At 60.4% G+C, this 21,031-nt stretch overlaps 12 protein-coding genes across 12 annotated transcripts; 7 read left to right on the top strand and 5 right to left on the bottom strand.

Moving 5' to 3' along the window:
* Positions 1-1,014, top strand: COLE_04736 (uncharacterized protein; the record flags this gene model as incomplete). The annotated part of the gene is made up of 4 exons (XM_018425221.1): positions 1-42; positions 102-339; positions 402-744; positions 813-1,014. The coding sequence occupies 4 exons, from the start codon at positions 1-3 to the stop codon at positions 1,012-1,014; spliced, it is 825 nt and encodes a 274-aa protein (XP_018280960.1).
* Positions 1,015-1,123: 109 nt separating this feature from the next.
* Positions 1,124-4,490, bottom strand: COLE_04737 (uncharacterized protein; the record flags this gene model as incomplete). Its single annotated transcript, XM_018422460.2, has 4 exons — positions 1,124-3,988; positions 4,022-4,255; positions 4,358-4,425; positions 4,460-4,490. The coding sequence occupies 4 exons, from the start codon at positions 4,488-4,490 to the stop codon at positions 1,124-1,126; spliced, it is 3,198 nt and encodes a 1,065-aa protein (XP_018280959.1).
* Positions 4,491-4,925: 435 nt separating this feature from the next.
* COLE_04738 (uncharacterized protein) lies at positions 4,926-5,456 on the top strand (the record flags this gene model as incomplete). The annotated part of the gene is made up of 4 exons (XM_018422459.2): positions 4,926-4,951; positions 4,993-5,071; positions 5,121-5,219; positions 5,304-5,456. The coding sequence occupies 4 exons, from the start codon at positions 4,926-4,928 to the stop codon at positions 5,454-5,456; spliced, it is 357 nt and encodes a 118-aa protein (XP_018280958.1).
* A 533-nt stretch (positions 5,457-5,989) lies between these two features.
* On the bottom strand, positions 5,990-6,340 carry COLE_04739 (uncharacterized protein; the record flags this gene model as incomplete). The annotated part of the gene is made up of 1 exon (XM_018420255.2): positions 5,990-6,340. The coding sequence occupies one exon, from the start codon at positions 6,338-6,340 to the stop codon at positions 5,990-5,992; it is 351 nt and encodes a 116-aa protein (XP_018280957.2).
* A 1,162-nt stretch (positions 6,341-7,502) lies between these two features.
* COLE_04740 (uncharacterized protein) lies at positions 7,503-8,637 on the bottom strand (the record flags this gene model as incomplete). Its single annotated transcript, XM_018422458.2, has 4 exons — positions 7,503-7,731; positions 7,833-8,096; positions 8,131-8,300; positions 8,371-8,637. The coding sequence occupies 4 exons, from the start codon at positions 8,635-8,637 to the stop codon at positions 7,503-7,505; spliced, it is 930 nt and encodes a 309-aa protein (XP_018280956.1).
* A 195-nt stretch (positions 8,638-8,832) lies between these two features.
* On the bottom strand, positions 8,833-10,246 carry COLE_04741 (uncharacterized protein; the record flags this gene model as incomplete). Its single annotated transcript, XM_018422457.2, has 2 exons — positions 8,833-9,557; positions 9,592-10,246. The coding sequence occupies 2 exons, from the start codon at positions 10,244-10,246 to the stop codon at positions 8,833-8,835; spliced, it is 1,380 nt and encodes a 459-aa protein (XP_018280955.1).
* A 158-nt stretch (positions 10,247-10,404) lies between these two features.
* On the top strand, positions 10,405-11,421 carry COLE_04742 (uncharacterized protein; the record flags this gene model as incomplete). The annotated part of the gene is made up of 5 exons (XM_018422456.2): positions 10,405-10,565; positions 10,600-10,719; positions 10,753-10,855; positions 10,890-11,027; positions 11,101-11,421. The coding sequence occupies 5 exons, from the start codon at positions 10,405-10,407 to the stop codon at positions 11,419-11,421; spliced, it is 843 nt and encodes a 280-aa protein (XP_018280954.1).
* Positions 11,422-12,221: 800 nt separating this feature from the next.
* Positions 12,222-13,417, top strand: COLE_04743 (uncharacterized protein; the record flags this gene model as incomplete). The annotated part of the gene is made up of 3 exons (XM_018424945.1): positions 12,222-12,357; positions 12,460-12,693; positions 12,726-13,417. The coding sequence occupies 3 exons, from the start codon at positions 12,222-12,224 to the stop codon at positions 13,415-13,417; spliced, it is 1,062 nt and encodes a 353-aa protein (XP_018280953.1).
* Positions 13,418-13,640: 223 nt separating this feature from the next.
* COLE_04744 (uncharacterized protein) lies at positions 13,641-14,266 on the bottom strand (the record flags this gene model as incomplete). Its single annotated transcript, XM_018426481.2, has 4 exons — positions 13,641-13,707; positions 13,756-13,816; positions 13,851-13,919; positions 13,954-14,266. The coding sequence occupies 4 exons, from the start codon at positions 14,264-14,266 to the stop codon at positions 13,641-13,643; spliced, it is 510 nt and encodes a 169-aa protein (XP_018280952.1).
* An 837-nt stretch (positions 14,267-15,103) lies between these two features.
* On the top strand, positions 15,104-17,428 carry COLE_04745 (uncharacterized protein; the record flags this gene model as incomplete). Its single annotated transcript, XM_018426480.2, has 3 exons — positions 15,104-15,796; positions 15,834-15,965; positions 16,007-17,428. 3 exons carry the CDS (start codon positions 15,104-15,106, stop codon positions 17,426-17,428), a joined length of 2,247 nt encoding a protein of 748 aa, XP_018280951.1.
* Positions 17,429-17,630: 202 nt separating this feature from the next.
* Positions 17,631-19,085, top strand: COLE_04746 (uncharacterized protein; the record flags this gene model as incomplete). The annotated part of the gene is made up of 10 exons (XM_018422455.2): positions 17,631-17,740; positions 17,775-17,848; positions 17,890-17,956; positions 17,989-18,103; positions 18,136-18,200; positions 18,240-18,454; positions 18,487-18,550; positions 18,586-18,647; positions 18,683-18,735; positions 18,771-19,085. The coding sequence occupies 10 exons, from the start codon at positions 17,631-17,633 to the stop codon at positions 19,083-19,085; spliced, it is 1,140 nt and encodes a 379-aa protein (XP_018280950.1).
* A 300-nt stretch (positions 19,086-19,385) lies between these two features.
* Positions 19,386-20,082, top strand: COLE_04747 (uncharacterized protein; the record flags this gene model as incomplete). The annotated part of the gene is made up of 5 exons (XM_018419803.2): positions 19,386-19,421; positions 19,482-19,702; positions 19,752-19,788; positions 19,824-19,962; positions 19,997-20,082. 5 exons carry the CDS (start codon positions 19,386-19,388, stop codon positions 20,080-20,082), a joined length of 519 nt encoding a protein of 172 aa, XP_018280949.1.
* Between the last annotated feature and the right edge of the window lie 949 nt (positions 20,083-21,031).

Here is a 21,031-nt window from a genome sequence, read left to right on the forward strand (position 1 = left end):
ATGTCAGGCGGATACGCGATCGTCGACGTCGACGAGGACGAGGTGCGTCCCCTCGCGCAGTCTCCGCAGTCACTAGAGGGGCCGTAGTCGCTAACACACAGTCCTCAGGCAACCTCCAATTCAAGAGCTTCCTCGAACCCGCCCCGGCCGCAAGTGGCAGTGCATCCCCAAACCCAGAGCGACGCGAGTATGTCGTCCCCTACTCGCCCTTCAACATCGCATACTACCAGGTGTACTTTGACGTGGACACGACGACGGTGTTGCGGCGCGTGGCGCGAGCCCTCGTCCCCCAAGGCGGCTTCATCGCCGACGCTTGTGACGGCCAGGTCGACCTATATGGTGAGTTCTTCCCTGCCTTCCTCCGCCTCCTCCACGCCCCGCGTTGTCCCCACTCACTCCAGGCCCATTCTGGACGCTCACGACCCTCATTCTCATCCTCTACACGACAAGTACCCTCACATCCTCGCTGCAGGCGTACCACGCCGGAGAGTCGGTCGTCGCCAACATCCCTCTCCTCAGCACCGCCACAACACTCATCTACGTGTATGGGCTGGGTGTGCCCGCCGCCCTGTGGGCTGGCACGCGGTGGCTCGGCGTCGCAGAGTGGGGGCCGGCAGAGGCCCTCGGTATCTACGGGTACGCCATGGCCGCGTATGTCCCCGTGTCGCTTCTCTGCCTAATCCCTTACACCATCGCGCGGTGGGTGTTCGTTGGGCTCGGCGCGGCTGCGTCAGGCTTCTTCCTGTAAGTATCAGGCATGATCGTCGGCCCGAAGTGACTCAACCGTTCACCTTGGTCGCCGCTAACACCAGCATCACCAACATCTACCCCATCTTCAGCCCAGAACATAAGTGGGCGCGCCTCCTGGTCATCGCTGTCGGGGCGTTGCACGCCGGTGTCGCACTAGCTATGAAGATACTCTTCTACAGCTACGCTGTGGCAGGGAAGGTTGACGACGTCGACGTCGGCGGCGACACTCCAGCAGAGCGCATGATTCGCGCGCTCCTCCCATAACCCACATAGCAGCATGGGATGCATTCTACGTCTATGATATGCGCAATAGTCTACAACAACTATGGGCAGGCTAGCTAGCCCGCCAGATCTTCTTGCATGGTAGCCACGCCTAGAATGGCACATTGGCCATCTCACCCGTGGCAAGAATGTCGTCGTCGAACATCTCATCTTCCTCCTCGTAGTTCTCGTGCTCGCGCTCGCACTCGCCATGGTCCTTCGAGCCGTGAGATCCCTCGCTCTCCTGGTCCCACTCAGGCGGGAATGCGTTTCCGCTCTCAAAGGAGCCCGGCATCGAGCTGCCCGAGTCGCGGCGTCTCCGCGCCGCCGCCATGGCCTGCGTGCTACCCCACTCCTGCAAGCTGTCATTGTCGCCCTCCTCGAGGTCGTCTGCCGTGATGCTGGGTCCCAGCAGAGGCGAAGTAGGGCGCGAGGTCTGGCTCTGCGCGTCCGGCGGAGGGGAGCGCGAGCCGCGTCTGCCAAGTGTGGCGATACGGCCCAGCATGCTGAGGCGGGACGCGCCACTGGCATCCGAGCGTGCCGAGAGCGCCGGAGAGGGTGGTGTGAAGTCCGGCAAGGGGATGTCAGCAATCGGTGCCTTCCAATAGTTGAAGTCGGTGTACTGGGGCTGGAACTTGGTCTTGACTGGCGGGAACACCTCGTTGACCAGATCATTGAGGCCGACGTACGACCCGCGGTGGCTCGTCTGTAGTAGCTCGGTGAGGATCACACCCGTGCTGTCGATGGTGTAGATCTTGCCGGTGCCGATGCCAACGGAGCGGTAACTCATCGCATCCGTAATGCGGTTGCCGAAGCCGGCGAAGAAGGCCGTCTTAGCATGCTTGCCAAAAAGACGCTGGATGTCGCGCAGACACGCCATCTTGAACAGCTCAGGCTTGCGCAAGATGACCTCGCGGTGCAGACTCGCCATCAACCGGTCCGGAGACATGATGACAGGGCCTTCAGGCATACGGTAGTCGCCCTGCACAATGGTCTTGAGATACTCGCGCGTCGTATCAGCCTGCCCAATGGCACGCGCAGTCAGGTAGATGATCTTGTACCCGTTGTTGGTGATGTCGGTGTAGAGGTTGGCGATGCCCACGTGCGTCCAGTCACGTCCGATAGCCGCGAAGACGTGCCCGAGCGCGTCGGACTTGGTGATCGTCCCGTCAATGTCCGAGATGATAACCTGGTCGGTCTCCTCCCACAGGAAGATGCGCGCCGTAACGACCGCGTTGCCCGAGTAGCTCGAGGTGACGGAGAACTGAATAGTGTTGGGGCCCGGCTTGAGGTGAAGCTCCTTGAGCTGGTCAGATGACAGACGCAGCGTCTTAGCGTAGTGCTTCTCCTCAGTGGTAGGCTCGGGCGCTGGCGGGGTGCCAGGCACAGAGGCAGGGGCAGGAGTCGCGGATGGAGAGGGCACCTCGGAAGGGGGCGAGGTCGCCGATGTGGGCGGCACATGAGGCTTCTCCTTGGGAGGAACCTCGACCCCGGAAGCCGACTGCACCCGCTCGATTGCGTTTCCTGTCGACTCGGCTCTCCGCCACCATCTCGACCAGTAGCCCGACTGACGCTGCGGCACCTCTGGTTTCGTCTGGGGCGGTCCCATGGAACGGCGGTAGATCGCGAGCGCAAACAGCACATGGTACCCAGTCTTCCACGACAGATATAGCCCCTTATACTTGACGATGAGCTTGGTGTCGTCTACGACCGCGGCGTTCTCGACAAACTTGGCGAAGGATACGCGGTTCTCGTCGAACTGGTCGCGTTCGTTCTCTGTTGCCTTGCCCTCCGGTGCATAGCCGTCGTGCCCGCACAGCGAGAGCTCGAACATGTGCACCCGATTATCGCACTGCAGCATGAACGTGTAGTTGTCGTCGTCGATGGGCTTGAGAGTCGCGAGGGGCTTGGGCTGTGCCACGCCATCAAGAGCCACAGGCAGGCTCTCCCCGCGCTGCGGGGCGTGAGGTCTCTCGGCGACAGGGGAGCCGTCGACCTTGCCATCCTTGTCCTCCTTGTCCTTCGGAAGCTGGCTCCAGTCCCAAGCGAGGTCCATCTCGGCGGGGTTCTCGATTCTCTCGCCCGGCGGCGAAAGCGGGCGACTGATGCTGTGCGCATGCTCCTCGGGCGGCTCAGTCTGCGCACGCGCGAACGCGCGCCCCTTCTTCGGAGATGGCATGTCTGGTCCCAACTTCTCCTCAAGGGAGAGGGCGGCGAGAGACGCCGACAACTCCTCCTTGTCCGTCTTGGGCGCCGCCGATGCCATGAGGTCATTGACTAGCTCCTCGACATGCTCGTCCTGAATTGTCGACGCCCCGGCAGGCGGGTCAGGTCTAGGAAACATGGACGGCGACGTTGGCGTCGAAGTCGACTTTGGGAGCGCCGACTCGGTGTACTGCGAGCCGGACAAAGGCTTCGGCTCGTCCTGACGAACCCTACCCACGATGTCCTTGTCCGTCGCATGATAACCGGAGGCATCGAGCACGATGTCCTTTCCATACGTGACAGCCGGTCCGTCATGCTTGCCCTTCGGAACCTTGGGAAGGTCGACACTCCCATCGGGCTTGTGCGTCGCGTACTTGAGCTGCCAGTTGCGCAGGGGGAGATCCGTACCCTCACCCGGACCAGCCTCAAGGGGGTTAGGCGGTGTCGGGGCCCGCTTAATCTCGGATGACGTGCGTGAGCGGAAGCCGTCGGTAGACCGCCGACTGCCCGTCGCGTTTCCATCCGTCGATTTGCGTTTGCCCTCTTCCAATTCAGGCGCAGGCGGTGTAGCAGCGCGGTTATCCTCTGCCCCTCCATTTCCAGCGTTTAGATCGAAAGGCTCAACGTCAGGCAAGTTGGAGGGGTTGTCTGTGTGCCCCTCGTGCGACACCCGTTTCTCTGTCGCCCCAAACGGGTGCTGCGTGAGAGATTTCTCTGCGTCGGGATCTGTCAAGCCAAAGTCCTCATGACTGGGTGGGGGCACATCATCGGCCTGGCGTCAGCGGATGAGCGCGCCCTCACTTACATCGGCCGCCGCGACGACTGGCGACGTCATGAGTTCAGCGGGCACCTCCTCCTCGGTCTCAAGCACGAAGAAGGCCTCGCCCGTTTCGCTGACTTTCATGCTGAATGGCACGATATGTGGGGCGGGAAGGTTGTTTGGCATGCGCAGGGTAACGCGCTTCTCGCCCGCGCGCAGCACCTGCAGCTTGCCGAAGCGAACGTGAAAGGGTGAGCCAGCTAGTTGCTCCTCTCCATTCTGCTGTTAGCGGGGGGAGCTCGACACCTTGATGGGTGGGAGGAATCCGGGATTGGAAGGCCGGAGTGAAACCCAATTGCTCCCATCAAGCCATTAGCTCACCTCATCTACGCTGCGCACAACGATGATATCGATGGCACCGGACAGCGTTGCCGGGTTGATCCCCGAGTCTGGAGTAAGCTCCTGGCGCAGGAGTAAGCTCACAGTAGTTGTACGCCTTGGACAAGTACTGCATGTTGCGGTGGGTGCGAGGGAGAATAGGATGGAGGGGCTAGTGGTGGTGAGGGGTGGAATTGGGTCGGGAGTGCGTGTTCAGCAGAGCATGGGGGTATCGATGACGTGCAGATGGGCTGATAGGCCCGTTGAAGAAGAGAGAAAGAAGAAGAGAGAGATGAGGAGATGTAGAAGTGGAAGAGAAGAGATGCGGAGAAAGTTGATGGCCTGACTGGAGGCTGGAGGAAGGCAGTCGTATGGCGCTGTGGGGGGATAGTGAGGGACGACGTCAGTAGTAATGGGGAACGGTGTGCCTTGGCCGCCCGGCTCAGCGCCCGACTCAGCGGAGATACCTCCGTCTCCGTCTCCGCACCACCTCCGTTCCTGGCCTCCTGATGGACGCGTGCCGGCCGCCCGTGACGCGCTTGTTGACACTTTCTGCTCTGCCCATACCGTCATGTCCATCAATACCACAAACCCATAGTATGTCTCTCTTTGTGTATCTATGGCTGGGCTGACGCAAGCGCGGGCCACCCCCAGCTCTCTCCTCTCGAGGCTGAGGTGCTCTGGGAATATGCCAAGCTGGCGGACAAGGTCAAGCGGGTACGTGAAGCTGCAATGCAAGGCGTGATGAGACAGAAGCTCATGTCAGATCACCGCACTGGTTCGTCAGACTCTCGACAAGCCCAACTCAAGGCTTTTGGAAGAGCTGCGTGAGCTCGAGAAGGAGATGAAGCTCGTATTGACGATGGTGAGTTTTGGCTGACGGCTTGCTTCATTGCATCGCCCGCTAGACCTGGAAAAAGCCATGCACCATCTGCTGAGCTCACACCAGTACCGCGCCGCCGTTTACAACGTCACACAGGCAGAGGAGATGCGTGAGGCAGAGCGCGAAGCTGCCGCCGCCAAGGCTGCATTGCAAGAACAGAGCCGCGAGCGATCCCCTGGCACGAACTGGGAAGATGAGGGCTCGACCATCATGTACTAGCCTCCCTTTGCTCTCCCGCATAGACCCTCTGTATGTACTTTTATGCATTGTCTTCTTCTGAGCTCTAAGCTGCTACTGTTGAGACTAGCGACGGTGCGGGGCACTCGCACCCACCCAAGGGCTCGCACTTAGAACTTGAACACCTCCTCAGAGGTGTAGCCGAGGTCCTTGAGAGCACCGGCAACCTCACCCTGCTTCATGCCGTCCTTGGCGCCCGAGATCGCCTTGTACTGCCCGGGAGGGCCGCAGACGTACGCCTTGACCTTGTCACCCTCGCCGCGGGGGAAGTACTTGCTGATGTGCTCGGCGGTGACGAAGCCGGTCTCGCCCTTCCAGCCGGACGGCGCGTTGTCGAGGAAGTAGACGATCTGCAGGCGGCCCGGGTGCTTAGCCGCGAGAGCATCCCACTCCTTACGCAGAACTTTCGTCAGTTTGACCTTGGAGAGCAGGCTCACGGATGTCCTTCTCGGTGACGTTGGCGTAAAGGAGAGTGAACTTGGTCTTGTCGTCCGGGTGCGCGAGGGCGTGGTTGATCAGCTGCCAGGCAGGGGTAATGCCCGAGCCACCAGCGACGAACACAGCCTTGTCAACAGCGTTGGGTTGGTACTCAGTCTTGACGATGGGGCCCTTGAGCAGCACCTCGTCTCCGGGCTTGAGGCTCGCGAACCACTTGGAGATCTTGCCCTCGGGGTAGCTCTTGATGATGAGGTCGAGCGAGCCCTTGTGTCCGGGGGGCGAGACAGGAGTGTACGGGCGGATGACGGGCTTGCCCTTGTCGTCCTTGACGGCGTTCTCACCCTCAGGCGAGCGAACAACGAGGCACGAGGCGATGGTAAGGCCTGAGGTCTTCTGGTCGGCACCTTCGCCGGTGAAGGCGAGCTCATAGATCGCGGTGTTGTCGTTGTAGTGCTGGACCGCCTTCACCTTAACAGGAGTCCATGTCTTACTGAAGCATCAGCGGGCAGCAGAGGATGGAAGGCGAGGTGGCTATCTGGGCGCCAGCCACAACCCAAGGAAAGAGTTACGCACCCGTCGATGCCGGGGTTCTCAGGCTTAGTCTGAGCCCAGAGCGCGGGGTCCGCCGAGGCAAGGTAGTTCTCGAGCGACTTGCCCTTGGCACCGCCACGGCCGAGGTTGTCGTACGCGAGGTACCCGAGACCGGCCTGGTGTAAGCAAGCGGAGCATGAAGGCGCGGCCTAGAAGAGGCAGACGCATTGGCGAGGCGTGGTGGGCACACACTCGGCGGTGATCATTCCACAACGCAGTCACACCCCGGTCAGTTGAGAACTGCCGATACTACATGCCGCACCACGCGTCACCCCGTTGCAGACGGGCGGTTGACACTCACAACGCCGGCCAGGGCAAAGATCATGCCCACGTCTGTGCGTCAGTTGACATCGGAGATCGTGGAGAAACTCACTCGAGCCGCCGCCCTGCTGGGGCGCTGTGGCGTACGCGCGCGCCTGGCGGGACTGATGTCAGCGACAGACTAGTTTATGGATAGCTGAAAGAGAGACGGGGAGGCGCCGCCGCTGAGATCACCGATATGATGGTCGACGCGGTCAGCTGCCCCGCTGAGGAAGGAATGGGTGGGCGACTCACGGCGTGGTTACGCGCGGCGCGGAGAGTCGGGAGAGTGCATGCGGCGAACATTTTGCAGATGAAGCGATATCACGGAGCGATGAGCGATGACAAGATGGCAAGTGGTGGCCGTGGTGGTGGGAGCGGAGGGGGAAGGCAACGGGGACCGGTGGAAGTGATATCGTCATTTTGATTTGGGGAACGCGTTCCGTTCACGTCACCCCCGCCCAATGAAAGCCGAGATAGCCATGAATGCTCAAGAGGACTACGAGTGTCATTGCTCCGGATACGACTCAAAGATGAGATCCATGCTTGGAAGAAGTATGCTACATAACTAGTGAAGGGAAGCAAGCCAGCTTGCTATACAGTCGCAGGTGCTCGCAGCTCGTAGGGCCTGAACGCTCAATTTCACCATGAGTAGAGCCCACAGCGCATTCAGGTGCCTCATTCTCGGGGGTCGTCAGCCTATACACCCATCATGGTGTAAAGCAGCGCCAGCTGTTGTGGCGTCTGAACCAACATGCAGCGGTACTCGCGAATGGCGTCGACGCGGCGCGCAATTGGGTCGGCGGGCTCCATCTTGAGGTCACCGAGCGGAGTTTTGAAAGGCGCCTCATCCTCCCCTTTCGAAGGAGGGCGGTCGAGCATCGACAAGAGCATGATGAACGTCCCGGTGCGTCCAACTCCAGCGGAGCTACGGTCAGCTGTGGTGTACCTCTCACTCTCTCCTGTCTGATGGCCTCTGAGACGTCACCGTCAAAGTCAGATGTACAGATCTTAGCACCCTGCACTCACCAATGGACCCAGACCTCACACCCTTCCTTCTCCGCGAGCTGCCGCACCTCGCGCACGAGCCCACGCAGCTGAGCCAACGCCTTGCCCTCTGGCACCCCGTGGTCGGGCCAGGCGCCGTAGAAGTAGTGATGAACTGTCATGGCGCTGTCCACGTCCGCCAATATCATCTCGGTGTACTCGGCACCGAGGTTGGGTTTCGTCAAGCTGGTCTTGCGGTCCAGATGCACGTTGCCAACTGGGTGATGGAAGGTAAGGCTATCCTTTCTGCCGTCAGCCTTTGGCCAGCCACCGAACTCACGGCATGTAGTCGTCCGCCTTGGGCGACCCGCGCTCGCTCCAGCCCGTGAGCTGGACGAGAATGGCGTGGTTGCTCTTCTTCGGACGTAAGGGAGTAATGAGAGGATGTTGCGAGGCGGTGCGATAGAGAATGGCGCGGAAGAAGGCTGCAAAGTTGTCCGGAACGGGCGCCTGTCGTCAGCCAATGCAGGTGAATGGAGGAGGTTGATGCGAGAGGGGGTGATGGATGGTTGAGACGTACTTGGGCAGCTACCCACCACTCGCCACCTGCGCGCACCACGCTAGCGTTTACATACGCGCCCTCCTCCGTCGCGACGGCGGCACGGTCATAAGGAAGGACGTTAGAGTATCGGTTCGCTGCTACGTTTGCACGTGCCCGCGCAGCCTTGGTGCTGTAGAACACTTGCTCTGGGCCTGTGCCGAGCTGCCGCGCGTACATAGAGCGCGACAGTTCGCGCTCCTCCAGAATCGACCAGGCGCGCGCGATGTGGTGAGTGCGTTGGGACATGTTGCAATGAGAAAGGTAGAAGTGCAGAAGGGAGGGCTTGTCATGATTTCAAGCTTGTGATGACGCGTGACGCGATTCGAGTCCTGATCATGATTGTGGAATGTCGAAGCACGACTTTTGCAGTCACCGCACGAGTACACAATACATGCAATACAACACCGTCGTCTCATATACGCCACGCCATGATCTCACTGGCTACGGAGCGCGACTGCGACGATTCGTCGTCGACGTGTCGGTGCTCAGCACGGACTCGGAGCGCTTGCGGCTCACGTCGACCGGCGGTACGTACCCACCGTCGCGTTGCGCCTTGAGCGTGCGGATCTCCTGCTCGACGCGGTCGACCTGACGCTTCATGTCGACTAAGCTCGCAGCAGCCTGAAGGACTCCGTCGTACGCCTCCAAGTTGGTACGTGTGGGCATGACGAGCCGCGCCGTGCTGACGCCCATCTCGGCGAGGAGCTCGGTGACGCGAATGGCCGTGTTGGGTTTCGGGAGGGGCATCTTGGTGCTGCGGAGGTAGACCGGGACGTGAGCGGGGTGCTTGGTAGCCAGATGAGAAGAGTTGGGAGCCGGCGTTGGTGCGGGCACGCGGTAGATGCAGTTGGCGGCATCGTATGCCGCTTGGTCCTTCTGCTTCTTGGTGGGAGGAGCGGGTGATGCGACGCCGCTGTCTTCTTCGGGCCGACGCTTCTTCTTGTTCCCAAGGCCGTGGACGCCCTCTGCATTCTTCTGCTCCAAGGACACCAGCCCGCTGTCCAGCCCGATCACGGAGCGCATGAGAGAGTCACGGTCGGCGCGGTAGCGGCGCTCGTTCTGCTCTAACCGCTTCACCTCGAGATACAGCGCCTCCTCTTCGGCGATCTCCGCCGCTGTGAGGTGGAACAGTTCGGAAGCGTATTGCTTGCGCTTGATCTCGCGAGCTGCTGTCAGATTTGGATGAAATTCGTAACTCACCCTTGTCAAACGTATACTGGGTAATGAGCTGCTGCTGGACCGCAGGATCGGAGGCAGTGCGTGTGCGAATAAGGCGGCGACAGATGGTGTAATACCGGTCCTTCATCTCCTCGATTGAACGCTTCTTTGGTGGTTCGTTCCCTTTCGCACCAGTGTAGACGTACCGGTCTGCCGCGACGACGAAGCGTAAGTCGTACTCGCGCAAAAGGTCGAACAGATAGCTCGTCTCGTGAGCAGACCACCCAGGGTCAACTAGGTGCTGGTCGTACTCGTACTGCGAATACTCCATTACACTGGGCCCGTGAAGGTTGAAGCCGCCGAAGTACTCGTTGCGCGCGTGCGGATCCTCATCCGTCACCCGCACCCAATGTCCCAGTCGCGGCGCACCAGGCTCTCCCTCGCGAGCCATGGGCGTGAACTCCGTCCATTCCCACTTAACCTTCTTGGTCTTGAGCTTTGGCCGGTCCCGGTACTTGACGGCGGCGATGGACGCCTGCGCCTCGGCGAGCGATGGAGCGTTGTCGCCGATGAGTGCGTAGAGCTCGCGGGAGATGCCATCCGGCTTGCGTGGCCCGGTCGCCTTGCGAGATGACGTGGTGGGCGCCGAGCCCGACGCCGGCAAGTTGAGAATCGATCGCACGTCCTGCGACGTCATGATGGATGGAGCGGTGTGGACGAGTGCAAGTGGATTGATCGAGGGGATCGAGGTGGATGTGGGTGTGTTGTGGGCGGAAGCAAATTCGCCGCCAAAAGTTAGTTGACGATGATGCTCAAGCGCAACCACCTCCATCAACAATCCCCCAACGCAGCACCATGCGCGAGTTCGAGCCACCAACTATTCAGAAGGAGTTTCTCGTCGACGCTTTGGCCGAGGGCAAGCGGCTGGACGGGCGGTCGCGCCTCCAACAGCGTCCTTTCACCCTTACCTTTGGACCGGAGTTGGGTAACGTCGAGTGCCGGTTGGGGAAGACGGCGTGCGTACCACGGTTTACAAACATCTAACTTCAGCGTTCTAGCCCAAGTAGCTGCAACTATTGTCAAGCCGCGCGATGACAAGCCGTACGAGGGCTTCCTCGTGATCAACTCCGAGATCAGCCCGATGGCGTCGCATGTGTTCGAGGCTGGGCGGTGAGCCACGCGTGGTGACGGAGCTGACGGCAGGGCATCAGAGGACGAAGTCATGATCACGCGGCTGCTGGAGAAGAGCATTCGACGAACGGAGGCCGTTGACCGCGAGGCACTCTGCATTGTCGCAGGAGAGAAGGTAATGGGTGGGGTGACGCAATCGCTGACCGCAGGTGTGGCACCTACGACTGACACTGCACTTCCTCTCCGACTCGGGCAACCTGCTTGACTGTGCGTCGCTGGCGGCGATGACTGCGCTCCGCCACTTCAGAAAACCTGATGTTGAAGTGTCTGGCGACGATGTCATTGTGGTGAGTCCGGTTCGGTCGTCCATCGGTCGCTACATAGGCCTTGGCCGGGGGGTTTGGTCGCAGCTAACAACAGCACTCGCCTGACGAACGTGCACCCCTTCCCCTTGCAATCCACCACACACCCCTCTGCCTGAGCTTCAGCTACTTTGAGGGCCTGCCGCCTATCCTTGATCCAACGCATCTGGAGGAGGTCCTGGCTGACGGGACAATGACGATCACGTTGAACGCGCAGCGCGAGCTGTGCGTGCTCTCAAAGGCTGGAGGGAGCGCACTCTCGCCTGACGAGATCATGGATGTTGTGCGCGTAGGTGTTGAACGTGTGCGCGCGATGGTGAGCGATATGGAGGACGCTTTGAAGGCAGACAGCGCTAAGCGGGTGGTCGAGGTGCGGTAGCGATACAGAGAGGGACATGTATAGTACGATTGCACTGTCCGGTTTGTTTAAGAACAGCCATAGAAGCATTGCTTGAGTTATCATGACACCAGAAACAGAAACAGACCACACTTGGCAGTCGCGGGCCTGTCATGGCAAAGCCACCGGAAGTGTTTTAGCTATATCTTTTCCTCGCTTCTTATGACCTGGCGAGGTCTCCCTTGAATGTACTGCTGCTGGGACGGCATTTATGGTACTTGACGGCCGCATTGCCGACAGCTTGACACAAGACAGGTGAAGGGAGCAGGTGGTCACTGACAAAGCGCCATGAGCAATGAGGATAGGACATTCTTAGAGTGGTGTGAGACCAAACACCCTCCTCTTCCGCCTATCTAGAATATTTGGCGAGTGCAGTGGTATTGGAGGATTGACGGCCGCTTGGCAAGCATCATCCTCCAGCGGCCAACGACCAGCGGCCAGCCGCACGAGGGCCCTCGCCTTATCAGTCGAATTAATCGAATTCCGTTCCAGCCTCCAAACGCAAAACGCGTCCGTTTCACCCCTGTATCGCCGTCCCCGGCCTATCGGGGCCGAGATAGTGCCCACCCAAGTCAGCGCTTAGCACTTTCGGCATTGCGTGCATTGCCGATCACCTCCGTCCGCATCTCCGTGGATAACCTCGCGACCAACGGCCAGCGAGCTCGACGCCGCGTCCCTACCCACCATCTATGTCCTTGTATCGCACTCTGACTCTCCGTCGTCTTCTTTCCCCTCCTCTCCTCACTCCCCTCCCACCCGCCTCGGTCCGCAACTACAGAAGAATGTCCGACCGCTCCCTCCGCATCCTCACCTCCGCCGACGTCGACAAGGTCCTCGACAGCCTCGACCAGAAGCTCGCCGTCGACTCGCAGCGCGCGGTGTTCGCGGCATACTCGACCGCAGGCGATGCTGAGGACGGTGAGTCGCTCCATACCTGGGCGTCGGAGACAGCAACATTCCGGCCTCATTCCAACGCCAATGCCCGCTCCTCCATGCCTCTAGATCAACCGCTGACCCCAGCTCCCGGCGTGCGCAAGCTCCAGCTCCCTCTGCGCCACCAGCTCTCGTCTCCTGACCAGACGATGCTCTTCATGCCGGCACGCGTGACGGGCTCGACGTCGTGCAAGATAGTGTCGGTGCCGCGTGCGGGCTCGGACGGGCTGCCGGGCAGCACGATCATGATGGACGAGAAAACGGGCAAAGTGAAGGCGATCATGAACGCGCGGCGTCTGACCGCACTCCGCAACGCTGCGGGTATGTTTTCCGGCGCTCTTAGCTGACAGCAGGCTCCGTGCTCTCGTACCAAGCACTGGCGACGGACGAGCAGACGCCGGCGCACCTCGTCATCTTCGGCTCCGGCACGCAAGCGGACGGGCACGCGCGCGCCTTCCTCCAAACCTACCCGTCGATTAAGAAAGTGACGATCGTCGCGCGCCGCTCCACGCCCCGCTCCAAGGCGCTGGTGCAGGACATCGCGGCACACTTCCCCTCCGTGGCGGTGTCGCAGGGCGTGGCGTCGTACGCGGACGGCACGGCGGAAGAGGGCTTCGACCTCGCCGCGACGGTCGCGGACGCCGACGTCATCTGCACAATGACGAGCTCGACGCAGGCCCTCTTCCCCGCCGCGCCGGTGAAGAAGGGTGCGCACATGTGCCTTATCGGCAGCTACAAGCCGCATATGCGCGAGGTCGAGGACGAGCTGGTCAAGCGCGCGGGTGTCGTGCTCGTCGACAGCCGCGAGGCGTGCGGGCACGAGGCGGGCGAGTTGCAGGGCATGAGCGACGACCAGCTCGTTGAGCTCGGCGAGGTTGTGGATGCGTCGACGCGCGAGAAGGCCGCTGCAAAGGTCAATGGCGTGGGGGACGTTAATATCTTCAAGAGCGTCGGGTTGGGCGTGCAGGATGTCGCTATTTCGGCGGTCGTGCTGGCTGAGGCGGAGCGCCTGGGTCTCGGCACTGTGGTTGAGGAGTACGACTAGAGGTAGAGGGATGCATAGTGCAGGGATGAGCGTCAGATAACCTTGTCACGGGGAGGAGCGCTCGGTAGGACAGCTCCGGCTACCTGCAGCTATCTGAAATCAGTGCGCCCCGCACAGCGCGCCGTGAGTGATTAGTTGTGATCATACTCCGGAGCGTGAGTCGTCCGTGAGCACTAGCCCTCCCACGCTTGGCCGGCTAAACCATACATACACCCATCGTTCTCTACACCAGGCGCCCAACGACCTTGTACTTGTTGGAGAAGTGGTCGTGCCACCCATGCATGTTGTCGCTATCGTCAGCTGCTTTTTCACGGGGAGAGCCGAGTTTCCACCCTCACATCTCGGCAGGTGTCAAATCCTTGAGATCATCGAGGGGCTTGTCCAGATCCGTAAGCATCTCTGTCCGTCAGCTTCCTCAGATAACCTCGCCCACCCTCGTCGAACGACTGCTTTGCCATCCCGCGCGAAGCGTCGCGCCCCGCAAAGTTTCCATACATTCCATCTGGCATCAGCTTCCTTCCCCACATCGCACTCACCTGGCCCGTAAAAGTTGGCGCCAGCCGACACATCAAACACGGTGCGCTCTGAGATGCGACCGTCCACGATCCGCGCGATGGCGAGGAGAATACTCTGCGTTCCCCGCCCGTCGCTCTTCGAGAGTTCGTGCACGTCATAGTCCTTGTACACTGCCACCTTGGGGTGTTTCGTTGGGGCCCAGTTGTACTCGCCCTGGTCGTAGCGGGTGCATGGCACTGCTGGGGCGGTGGGCTTGGAGGGGAAGAGAATGCGGTATGCGACGAAAAGGATGGCGGGGAGGAGGGCCGCGTTAATGGGGTTGGAGAGGGACATGGCGATGAAGAGCGGTGAGGAAGTGCTGGGGAGGATGGGATGGCGTTGACGTCGATGGGTAGATGGGTCGAACGACTGGGTGGCCGGTGGAGGGTGGAGGTGGATGAGGACGGAGATCAGGCGGAGGCCGTGTGACCGAGGTGCCGAGAAGCCGTGAGCCGTAAGCCGGTCGAAGTGGCCGATTCTTCAATCAGCGCATGCATTCCCCCCTAAAATGCACGACGCGTGCGCAGCGTGTCCCCATATCACACGCGCGCACGGCCCGCGCTCGGACAGCCTCACACTCGGCCGGGATGTCCTACACTACTAATAGTATGGCGTGGCCTCTCGGCATTGGCGTTCGGGTGCGGATGTGGGGGTGCCGGAGATGCTGACGGAGTGGTGGCTTGCGAGTGGCGGAAAAGGGGAGGGAGAGGCACCGCGGCGGATTGACGCGACGACGTGGAAAAAATCCTCCACCCGGCGAGGCAGTCACCGCTCCACGGGCTGATGAGCCCTCTGACATGTGTTGATGCATGCATGAGTCATGTAGATTGTGAGAGATCATGTCGCTGATAATGCTTGTGCGTCGGAGGAGCGGCAGACTAACTGTCCGATGGCGAAAGAGAGGGGGGATTCAATGCGGGTCTCGATTTGATGGGGCCTCGCTTTTGGGTGGTGGCCCTACTGGGCAGTGACGTCCCCCTCATCCCAATCTTGAACACGCGAATCGCCACACTCCTTTCCATTCTTCTTCTTACTCCTCTTCTCTCTTCCTCTCATCCTCCCACCCCCCTCCTCCCTCCCTCAACCGGCTCTTTCTCTCTCTCTCCTCTCGGCCACAGGCCCCACGGCCCAATGCTCACCTCACGAGCCACTGCGTCCGGCGTCCGCCCCCTCGGGAGGCGCGCCATGGCCGGACGCCGCGCCAACATGTCCCGGTTGGCGACGCCACACACACCGTTCTCCCTCGCGCTCCAGACGGTTGGCATCCCCAGCCCTCTCGCTCTCGGTCTTCGTCATGTCCCCCGCTTCTATTCGACCTCTACCCAGTCTACGACCACGTCTACGTCCACCTCAACTCCGCCCCCTGTTACCGGCCAGCCTCTCAAGGCTGAGCAAGCTGTCGTCAAGGTCCCCCCTCCCGGCTCTCCGGCGCCCACGCCGCCCGTCCCCGCCGAGCAGGCGGCCGAAACGGCGCTCGCTCCGCCCGATAGCAAGGTTCCCGCCAAGGAGAAGAAGAAGCCGACGGGGCCATGGCACAAGCGCGCCTGGGCCGTTGTCAAGAAGGAAGCCGCGCACTATTGGGCCGGCACCAAGCTCCTCGGCCAAGAGATCAAGATCTCGTCCAAGCTCCAGTGGAAGGTTCTGCAGGGCGGTTCGCTGACGCGCCGTGAGCGCCGTCAGCTGCGCCGCACCACCACCGACCTTCTCCGTCTCCTCCCGTTCTCCGTCTTCATCATTATTCCGTTCATGGAGCTGCTTCTTCCCGTCGCGCTCAAGCTCTTCCCCAACATGCTTCCGAGCACATTCGAGGGTCAGCTAGCCAAGGTGAGCAACCGTCTGAAAGACGTGGTTAACCCCGCAGGAGGAGAAGGAGCGTAAGCTGCTTCGTGTCCGTCTTGAGATGGCCAAGTTCCTCCAGGAGACTGTCAAGGACACTGGCCTCAAGGCTGACCAGGTTGTGCGCTCGGATGAGTTCAAGGAGTTTTTCCGCAAGGTAGGTCGCGATACGTCCCGAGGGGCCTTTCTGATAATCAGGTTCGGTCTACCGGCGAGAACCCGTCTCACGATGACATTATCCGCGTCGCTAAGCTTTTTGACTCGGAGATCACACTCGACAACCTGTCGCGCGCTCAGCTCGTATCTGTCTGCAAGTACATGAACATCCACGCCTTTGGCACCGACACTTTCCTCAAGCACCAGATTCGCTCGCGTATCGAGAAGATTCGCGTCGATGATATGATGATCCACGCTGAGGGCGTTGACTCACTCTCGACCAAGGAACTCCAACAGGCGTGCCAGTCCCGTGGTATCCGGTTCCAGGGCACATCCCCGGCTCATCTCCGCGAGGAGCTTGAGCAGTGGATCGACCTGCACTACATGAACAAGATTTCTGGCGTTCTGCTTATTCTCTCGCGTGCGTTCAACTTTGGCGGCAAGACTGAGGACGTCCTTCCCTCGCTGGTGTCGACTCTCGCCTCGCTTCCGGAGAGCCTGGTTGACGAGACCGAGCTCGCGCAGTACAAGGACGACGTCGACTTCAAGCAGAAGCTCGAGGTTCTCCAGCAGCAGCAGGAGCTCATTGAGGAGGAGGCCGTCCAGGAGAAGGAAGAGGCCGAGGCCCGCAAGGAAAGGAAGGAGGCCGAGGAGGCTGCCAAGGAGGCAGAGCGCGAGGCCAAGGCCGCCGAGAAGGCTGCTGCCGAGGCCGAGGCTGCCGAGAAGGCCATCGAGGCCAAGGCCACCGGCGCTGATGAGCCTCCTGTCATCCCCGTGACGGACGGTGCCACACCTATCCCTGCCGCCGCTCCCACGACCGACGCTAAGGTCGCCGACGCCGCCCCCGAGGCCAAGGCCAAGGCCGAGGAGCCTGTACAGGAGGAGCCCAAGCCCGACGCCGCCAAGATGACCAAGGAGCAGCTCAACGAGCTGGCCGAGGCCCTTTCCATTCTCACCGCCAAGTCGTCCATTGCGAAGGAGCGCAACGAGCTCGCCGCGCTCTTCGAGGACAACCTGCTCTCTGAGGCCCGCTCGAAGGAGAACCCGGATGAGGCCGACTCCAAGTCGGTTGCTCTCTCGAAGCGCGTGCGCAGCATGATCAAGAAGATCGACGCTCAGCTCGAGAAATACGACGAGCGCGTTGGATCGAGCCTCAACTTGATCCACACCAACGCCAAGGGCCAGATCCGGAAGAAGGACTTGTTCGGTGCGCTGCGTGTGATTGCCCACCCCCCGCCCGACGAGATCATCGAGGAGATCGGACAGAAGCTAGACCCCGACGGAGACGGGATGGTCGAGCTCGACCACGTGCTCGAGCTCGCGCAGGAGGACGCCTTGGGTCTCGGTGTGCTCTTCGACGAGGCCACCGACCTCCTCGACAAGGGGAGCGACATCCGCCATTCCAAAGATCTCAAGGATGTCAAGGAGATCAAGCCCAAGCGCGAAGACATTGTTGCGGAGTAGACTAGCATTTGCATGGCATAGATTGTTTTTAGCGTAGGTGGGAGGGCGGCGGGGAGAGTCGTGAGCTGCGGTCTGTCAATGAAGCGAATCAGCTGTGAATGAGGATGTGTTTGATTCCGGTGACCGCCGATCCTTGACATGACGATGATCGGCATACTCCGAGTTTGGCTGTCCACACCCTTCCGTTCCTTAGCATCACACCATGTCGTCGGCGCAGACGCTGCTCCGGCGTGCCCAGTTCCTACCCCTCCTCCTCGGAGGGCTATACGGCGTTGTGCTGCTCCTCGCCACTGTTCCCTGGGTCCAGCGCGAGTGGGTCGGCGTGTATTACAAGAGCTGATAGTAGGCTCACTTACCTCCACTGGATCCGCTTCCCCTTCTTCCCCAAGTACGACGCGCCCCACGCGTACGGCCTCGCCCGTGAGCTGCATGCTGCATCAGCCGACATAAACTTACCGCAGCCTTCAAGACGCGCAACTTCGCCATCTCCACACCAGACGGCGAGACGCTCGGCGCGTGGCATGTCCTGTGAGCGACGGGTCTAGCACGTCTGACAGCAGCCCGAACTCGTACTACATGAAGCAGGCGCCCTTCCCTCCGCAGTCTGACCTCTCCGAGGACGTGTTCGCGAATGCGTTTGGCGCCCGCCCCACTGTCCTCTACTTCCACGGCAACGTGAGTTGCACTAACCCCAGAGCTAACAGCAGGCTGCCACGCGCGCCGCGCCGCACCGTGTACGCACGTACGCAGCTCTCTCGAGCGTCCTCGATCTGTGAACTCACCCAAACTTACTCCGCCATGCTAACTGCAGCAATGTCGTAGCTGTCGACTACCGCGGCTTTGCGGACTCGAGCGGCGAGCCGTCCGAGGAGGGGCTGAAGGTCGACGCGCGGGCCGCATACGACTGGATCGCAAAGCAGGTCAAGGCTGCCGGCAAGGGCGTGCCCGAGAAGCAGATCATTCTCATGGGTCACAGCCTCGGGACGGGCGTGGCGTCTGCGCTTACTGGCCTTCTCGCTGATGATCGTGAGTCATCGGGTTGCCACAATTGACAGCAGGCATCGTTCCCAAGGCGCTGGTTCTTATCACTCCGTTCTCGTCAATACCCGATCTTCTGTCCTCGTAAGATGACCCGCATGACCGCTGACTCACTCCAGGTTCTATCTCTTTGGTGTCATTCCTCTGCTTTCGCCCTTGGGACATTTCCCCTCCATTCAGAGTCAGTGGCCGTTGACCTAAGTACACTGACAGCAGACTTCTTCAAGTCCCTCATTAGCGTCCGCTTTAACTCGGTCGAGGCGCTCAGCGTTAGTTTCTGTGTACGCGAAATTGCTGACAGCAGCGCACTCTGGCTCCTACGCTCATTGTCCACACCAAGGCTGACAAGGTTGTGCCCCACTCGCACTCTGCAGCAATCTTCGAGTCACTCGTCGCGCCCAACGGCACCGAGGCTGGGATCCCCAAGCCTTTCGTTCTCGATTACAAGGGCTGGGGCACGCTCCGCATCTCGAACCCGCGTGGTCGCCAGGTCATCTGGTGGGAGGGCGATTTCGGCGGACACGACGAGGTCGGCTGGGCCGAGGGCACCATGGACCTCATCGCGGACATTGCCAAGCTCAATATCCCCTCTGACGGACCCTCGTACATCTCCTTGTAAAACTAGACTATTGCATGCGGTGCAGACATGCGAACTTTGCCTACTGACACATTGTGATGTTGTGCAACTTCAACTTACCGAGCCGTAACACCGTATTAGTACAGCGACGGCAACCAATTACCGATGCGAAGAGTTCTATTTCGGCGTTTTCAATCGCCACCTAGCAACCAGCAACTGGTCGCCTCCACTCAGACGCGCCATCCACTTTTGCTGTTGTCATCCCACAACATCCCTCCTTCTTTTACCCAACATACATTCAGCGATACCCAGTGTGGCCTGATCCCGGCCACCAGCTCCGCCATGGACCCCTTCACCACCTTTGAAGGCGCGTCACAGGTACGTGTTGCGCTGCGCTGCGCCTGGCTCTTCTTGCCTCTCGCCACCGCTGATGCCCAGTATGGCGTCGATCAGGACGACACCACGTCGATATACTCGGCTACGCCCAGCAACCTCACCGAGCAGGTGCTGGTGCCGCCCGCACGCGCCAGCCATGATCGCGCGACCGACGTCATGTCGCTCAGCTCGCTGCACCACAGCAGCGCCATGATGGACTACTATGAGGGGGACGAGTTCCGCGAGGAGCAGCCGTTCGGCTACGGCATCGAGCATGCCTGCAGGTGTGTTTTGCCATTGGGGAGGAGAGGTGAGGGAGACGCTGACTGGAAGCTACTGCGGTATTCACAACCCCAAATGTGTCGCGAAGGTAAGAGCGAGGGGAAGCTCGCGCTGACGAAGCAGTGTCTCCAGTGCAACAAGTGGTTTTGCAACTCGCGCGGCAACACTTCGGCGTCACATATCGTCAATCACCTAGTCAAGGCTAAGCACAAGGAAGTCATCCTCCATAAGGACGGCGAGCTCAGCGAGACCACTCCAGAATGTTAGGTCCACGACGGGAGGAGCGCTAATACCAGGTTACAACTGTGGGAGTAAGAATGTCTTCCTTCTCGGATACATCGCTGCCAAGAGCGACACCGTTGTTGTCCTTCTTTGTCGGTGAGTAGCTGGCTTGCTCCGCGCTCCATCCTAACATCCAGTCAACCGTGCGCGTCACTCACCAACTCACGCGACATCAACTGGGACACTTCCCAGTGGCAGCCGATCATCGATGAGCGTTCTTTCCTCCCGTGGCTCGTTAGGGTGCCCTCCGAGGCTGAACAGCTTCGTGCGCGTCAGCTCTCCATGGCCCAGATCGCCAAGCTCGAGGAGTTGTGGCGCAACAACCCCAACGCGAGTCTTGAGGACACCGAGGCCCAATCTGGCGAGGAGGAGATGCAGCCTATTCTTATCAGGTGAGCTAGACATTACGCTTGGCATCTGACAGCCAGATACGAGGACGCGTACCAGTACCAGAACATCTTCGGCCCGCTCGTCAAGATCGAGGCGGATTATGACAAGCGCATGAAGGAGTCGCAGGGCGAGAGCGACATCACCGTCCGATGGGATATGGGTCTCAACCACAAGCGTCTCGCATGGTTCTGCATGCCCAAGCTCGAAAGCGGCGAGGTGCGCCTCGCCGTTGGCGATGAGCTCCGTCTCCGCATGGTCGGTGCCAACCTCAAGGGGTGGTCGGTAGCCTCGACTGGCAACATGTGGGAGGGCATCGGCAGTGTCATCAAGGTGCCGAACAGTGAGCTAGACCCGCGGTTACAAAGCTGACACCAGACGCCAATGACGAGATCTGCCTCGAGCTCCGCCGCTCTGACAATGTGCCAATCGACTGCACTCACGGCTTCGCTGTCGACTTTGTGTGGAAGGCGACCAGCTTCGACCGCATGCAGGCGGCGATGCGGACGTTTGCTATCGACGAGAAGAGCGTGTCCGGCTACATCGTGAGTTAGACAGCTACCAGCTTTGCTGACAACAGTATCACAAGCTTCTCGGCCACGAGCTTGAGCCACAGGTGCTCCGCACACAGATGCCTAAGCGTTTTACTGCTCCCAACCTTC

The sequence above is a fragment of the Cutaneotrichosporon oleaginosum genome (genome assembly GCF_008065305.1).
Source record: "Cutaneotrichosporon oleaginosum strain ATCC 20508 chromosome Unknown ATCC20508_contig04, whole genome shotgun sequence".
In the NCBI taxonomy this organism is placed as follows: Eukaryota; Fungi; Basidiomycota; class Tremellomycetes; order Trichosporonales; family Trichosporonaceae; genus Cutaneotrichosporon; species Cutaneotrichosporon oleaginosum.